The sequence below is a fragment of the Sinocyclocheilus rhinocerous genome, unplaced genomic scaffold (assembly GCF_001515625.1).
Source record: "Sinocyclocheilus rhinocerous isolate Xijiao unplaced genomic scaffold, SAMN03320098_v1.1 scaffold245, whole genome shotgun sequence".
Taxonomy (NCBI): Eukaryota; Metazoa; Chordata; class Actinopteri; order Cypriniformes; family Cyprinidae; genus Sinocyclocheilus; species Sinocyclocheilus rhinocerous.
Genome location: NW_015659923.1, coordinates 609 through 5,912, shown reverse-complemented (window position 1 = coordinate 5,912; position 5,304 = coordinate 609). Strand labels below are relative to the sequence as shown.

The following is a 5,304-nucleotide window of genomic DNA, read 5'->3' as shown; positions in this document are numbered from 1 at the left end:
CTGAATCTCATGTGCTTTTTCTTTATTTCACAGCATGATTTTAGACTGTGACACGGTGAAAAAATATTCAATTATATATTCATATCTCAGAGTACATTTAGCAATTATTGTCTGTACATTTCTATGGTTTAATAGGGAAAAGTCTAAGTATAACAACACATCACACCCCAGTATTTGGATCTAAGTATAAAGCAGAAAAGGTAAATAGGAGGGACGCATTTCATCAAAGACACCTTAAACAGAAGTATCGTCTTAAGGTAAACCAGATTCACTAAAATGTCTTAAAAAATGGAGAGAAAAAATAGAATTGCAAAGATTGATAAGATTATAACCTACAGTTATATGCAATGGAAACACTGTTGCATTTGAAACTGTACAAAAGAAAATGAATAGTGATTCCAATGAACCAAGACACAGTTTTATGGAAGTTTTGTTTATAAAGTGAATGTTCTTGTAATATAGAGTGAAAACAAAAAAACATCCAAGACAGTATACAGCTAAGAGTACAAAATAAGAAATAAAGGATTTTGTGGGAGTATGCAGAAGCTCGAAACTATTAGCTTGCCCATTTAACTGTTTGGTTGTTGGCATTGATTTAGGATATCAATCAGCATCCTGACAGTGGATTCATAGATGGTCCTAAGATTGAGAGACAGAACAAAACAACATGAACAGTTGTACAGCTATTATTGTATATAGGACTCAGACAGCATGCTTTCACAATATGACATCTAAATCTTTTACCTCTGTATATTGTCAGAGTTTTCAGCAGTGATGTTATAATAGTTCTGTATTTGTCTGCGTACAGACAAAGCAATTTCCTTCAACTCCACAATAAATGCATCAGCTGTAATGAACAGAGCAGAAGGGTAAAAACAATCATGTATTGAGAGGATTTTATAAAAGAAACAAAATGAATCTCAGTCTCTTTTTTCACTTCATATCACTCAAGTTACTTCAAGTCCAACTCCACTGGACTTGTTACATGCTTTAGGCTCTGCGAAATGAAAGCTTTGAGAATGTGTTCAGTAGAATAATTCAGAAATTCCTCAAATTCTTACTATCAAGCATTCAGGTGATGGAACTAAATAAAGGCCCATTCACACCAATGGTGATAACTATAACTGTGAAGTTTTAACAATCGTTATAATTTCATGAGAATAGGGAAGGCCACACCACAATTACAATGATAACAACACAGAGGAACAATGTGATTGGAATCATTCTCTATTTTGTACAGTTGATGAATGATAGTCCGAGCTTGCGCATTTTAAGTGGCAGATGACATATTTGCAGTATGCATATATAGTAAACGATGTTATGGTCTGTTGGTGCAGATGCTAATATACTTATTGTTATCTTTATTGGTGTGAACGGGCCTTAACCACAACTAAAATTAGTAACAAAAACTCACATTGTTTGATGATGGTCAGAATGTGTGTAACTGCAGCCCACTGTGTGATACTATCGATGGCCTCTGACTCTATGGAGGAGCTCATTTCAGATAGAAAAAACCTAGAACATACCAGAAAATGATTAGAATTGTTCAATTTAAGTATGAACATGGGCTTTTAGTTCTAGCTGGTGTTTAATGTTACCTGGTAACAGCAGGTGATCTGAGCATTACTTTGAGTATGGTGTTCGAGAGAGGTGGAAGGTCATTAACCGTCTCTGGAGTCAACACCTCTTCCACATGAGAGATCTGCATGAAGAAACATCAAAAACGTCGGTCTCAAAAACAAAATATTTCTTATTTACATAACTTATTTAAAGACGAGATCTGAGTAAAAGAAATACTTTGAGCTCAACAAGTCTTTCAATTAAAAAGACAAAGGAGAAATGCCACACAAACATCAAACAGCACAATAAACTAAACAATTAGCAGATTTACCTTCTGCAAGGTGCGGCTGATATCAATAATAACTGCTGCACAGAGTGATGAGAAGACTCCTGTGATGAACTCTGACCTCTCAGTTGTAAACTTACTCACCAGCAAGAAGTCATAGAGAGCTTCTTCAGAAGAGCAACACAACTAAAGATACATAAAGAAAGGCTTTTTAAAATGAAGTGTCAGAATAAAATGTCGTCAGGCAGAATGTCAGTCAAATTTTAACAAGACTAAATTGAGTTTAAATATGTACATGTGCACACACGTTTGTCAAACACATTCAGAAACATCTGGAAATGGAAAGTGAATTTGAGGAAGGCACTAACACCTCACCTCCTGCCCCTCATCCATGTCTTTACGCAGACGATGTGCTATGATCTCCACAACTTTCTGGAAGATGTTGGTCAAAATGCGGATAGTGAGGGATGTTTGATCTTCCTGATCTTCCTCAGGCTTATGGGAAAGGCAGCCCTGTGCCACCTCAGTAAGCAGAGCGAGCACAGGAGGGATGCACACGTATCCTTTCTCTAAATGAACACGCATACAGAACATTTGTTATAAAAGCATTACTAATTCGCCATGGGTTCCCTCGAGATTTTCCTATGGGTTTATATAATGGGGTTTTTCAATTTATGAATAAAACAAGGTCTGTGGTAAATATAAATTGACGATAATCGGACGTTTTGCTCTACAACATAACACACAGACATACTAAAAGCGCAAATTTTAAAGCAGTTATGATCATTTTTAAAATCGTATGTTTATAATTGGTACAGTAACTACACAGGAATATTTTGGGTGGGAGTGTGTGCAGTATATGCTGTAGCGTCTGGACCACTCAAACACACAATATATATTTGTACAGTAAGAAAGTTATTTCCCTTAACCAGGAAATTAACGTTCTTAGAATTGACAAGACAGTTGACCCTGAGAGGTCAAGTAAATATCTACAGCGGATCTAAATATTCATAATTAATTATAACTAGTTATGATTAATTATTCATATTTCCTCATGAGCTGATTCGTTACAATGCTGTACAACAAAACTTTCAAAAATCGGCTAGTTATGTTCACCACAGACCTTATTTTACTAATGAATTGAAAAACCCATAAGAAAAATCTCAGGGGAACGTATGTTGAATGAGTCTTCTGGGTTTTGGCATCACAGATCAGTGTTTCCCCTAGGTTTACGGCTGGGGGGAAATTCTGTGTTTTAGCATAGTAGTAGCCTATTACGTACATTCTACTGAACAATAGTAAGTAATAGCCTATATTTCTGCCGCAATGTCTTCAAGTTAAGCCAAACTTTTATTTTGACGGGTTGCCGTGAATACCATTACATTTCTGTGTGTATATGATATGAGGATAGTTTTACTCAAATTAAACGTCAAATGCTCATGAAGTGACTCTCAGAGCAGTTCTGGAGATGTTGTTCATGTATTTATGTCCTCATCAGTGAGACGGCAGACGTTAATATCAAGTAGTAAACAAAAGCGCGCGTCTGCGCCATTCATTAACACAGAGACACGCAGAATTCATATTTAAATAGTTTTGCGGCTTAATATTTACAAATACTATTGGGAGTGGGAGCATGCTCACTTGTGTGTGTGCATCGGGGCGGAACTCCGCTGTACGCAATGCAGAGAGCACGACCATGTAACGTAGAGACAGAAATGACATGCCGTCGTGTAAATAAGATAAATACCATAAGGCTATTTAGTTTGTTTAATAAAAGAACACGGTATATACCTGTTCTATAGGAAAGGTAACTTTAAATAACTTCTGTTGTGATCTGGCCCTATAATTAACTTGACCTTCAAGGGGGGCGCCGTTGGGGGGGTGGGCCGCACCCCTAATATAATGGCAGGGGAAACACTGCTGATGCAGCACTCTCTTGTAAACTTTTGTGGGAAAGTGGTCAAACATGTAATTATATCTTGAATAAACCCACAAATCTGTCCGTTTATAATACAATCACTAGGTCATACATCAGCATAAAGACTTAAGACTTATTCACCTGTCTGCAGGACAGAAGCAACATGCTGCAGTACGTGGTCTCTGAAATCACGGTCTCCTACAGAAACCCGCAGCACATCCTTGCACACTGTTAAACAACTCTGACAATGATACAGAAAAGGGAAACAAATTATATACACAATGCAAAATCATGTGTGTCTGCACAGTTCATTGTGAAGCAATGAATTAGTTTTAGGATTAGGCTTCATGTGTTGTCTATCATTTTCAACAAGGAAAACAATATTTTTAATATAATAATGTTATATATAAAGACTTAAAATGTTTTGCATGTACACTAAAAGTTTGTTGGTAAGATTTTTTAAAAATGTTTTTGAAGTCTCTTATGCTCCCCAAGGCTGCATTTATTTGATCAAAAAAAAAAAAAAAAGGAAATATTGTTAAATATTATGACAATTTAAATTGACAAATTACCAACAGAAAAAAAAACTACTTTCACACTGATCATGCCACTCACTTCTACTGTCTTCCTGCTTAAAGACAATTGTTGCTCACTGCTGGAGCTGGCCAGGAAAGGAAGGACTCTTTTCTCTACCCAGGACACAGAATGCTCCAGGGATTTGAGGAACTCCCGCTCCTCTGGGTACTGTAGGATCAGAAAGAGGTGCTGATTATGACTTATTTGTACAAACTAAAAGTGAGCTTACAGGCCATACAAGCAACCACTGCTTGATCTGCAGTTAACAAAATCCAAGTCATGTCCAATGAAAACCACTTGCACAGTTCAGCATAGGACAGCCATAAAACATCAATACGCTATTATACAGAGATGCAAACAGGTAAGGGGGAAAAAAGGGGAGAAGATTGCATGGATCAGGGGCATGCTCCACATGGAATTTCTTTTAAAGATATTTGTTTTACACGCTCATTTGTAGTTACTTTAAGGTATTTTTAAAAATATTTTTTATTACCTTATGTCCAAAGCTGTAATTTTTCACACACACACAAAAAAAAAAAACACATCTTGTTGCAACATTTTGCAAAAATCAAGATTGAATATATTTAGTCAAAATCCCATGTTATAAAAGATGAAGTGCTATGCAGGCTATTTAAAGGGGTTTGAACTGTTCTGGAACAGTGTTGTAAATACAACTTAACCACTGATTTCTAGTCGTGTCCTCTTTTGGAAGGCCAAACAAAGTAGTTTCGCTTTCACAACGAAACGCAGCGGCACACACGGCGGCCTTGAGTGAGCAGAGGCTGGCGTGCTTAGTGAGCGACGGCCGGTGGGCTTGAGAACGGCGCGGCCGGCGGATTCGACGAAGGAGCGTCCTGCGGGATTGCGGCAACCACATGTGACGACCCCGGGCTGGACTCCGCTTCGTCCACGGTGAAAGCCGAAGCACGAAGTTGATGTATTTCCTCAGCGACCAGCATGGATC

The 5,304-nt window shown here is 37.6% G+C and overlaps 1 protein-coding gene across 1 annotated transcript; it reads right to left on the bottom strand.

Annotated features, from left to right (window-relative positions):
• Positions 1 to 480: 480 nt before the first annotated feature.
• Positions 481 to 4,508, bottom strand: LOC107724391 (condensin-2 complex subunit G2-like; the record flags this gene model as incomplete). Its single annotated transcript, XM_016533300.1, has 8 exons — positions 481 to 639; positions 745 to 847; positions 1,415 to 1,515; positions 1,599 to 1,702; positions 1,892 to 2,032; positions 2,222 to 2,415; positions 3,906 to 4,005; positions 4,380 to 4,508. Coding segments are annotated over 8 exons (942 nt in total), but the record flags the coding sequence as incomplete, so codon positions are not given.
• Between the last annotated feature and the right edge of the window lie 796 nt (positions 4,509 to 5,304).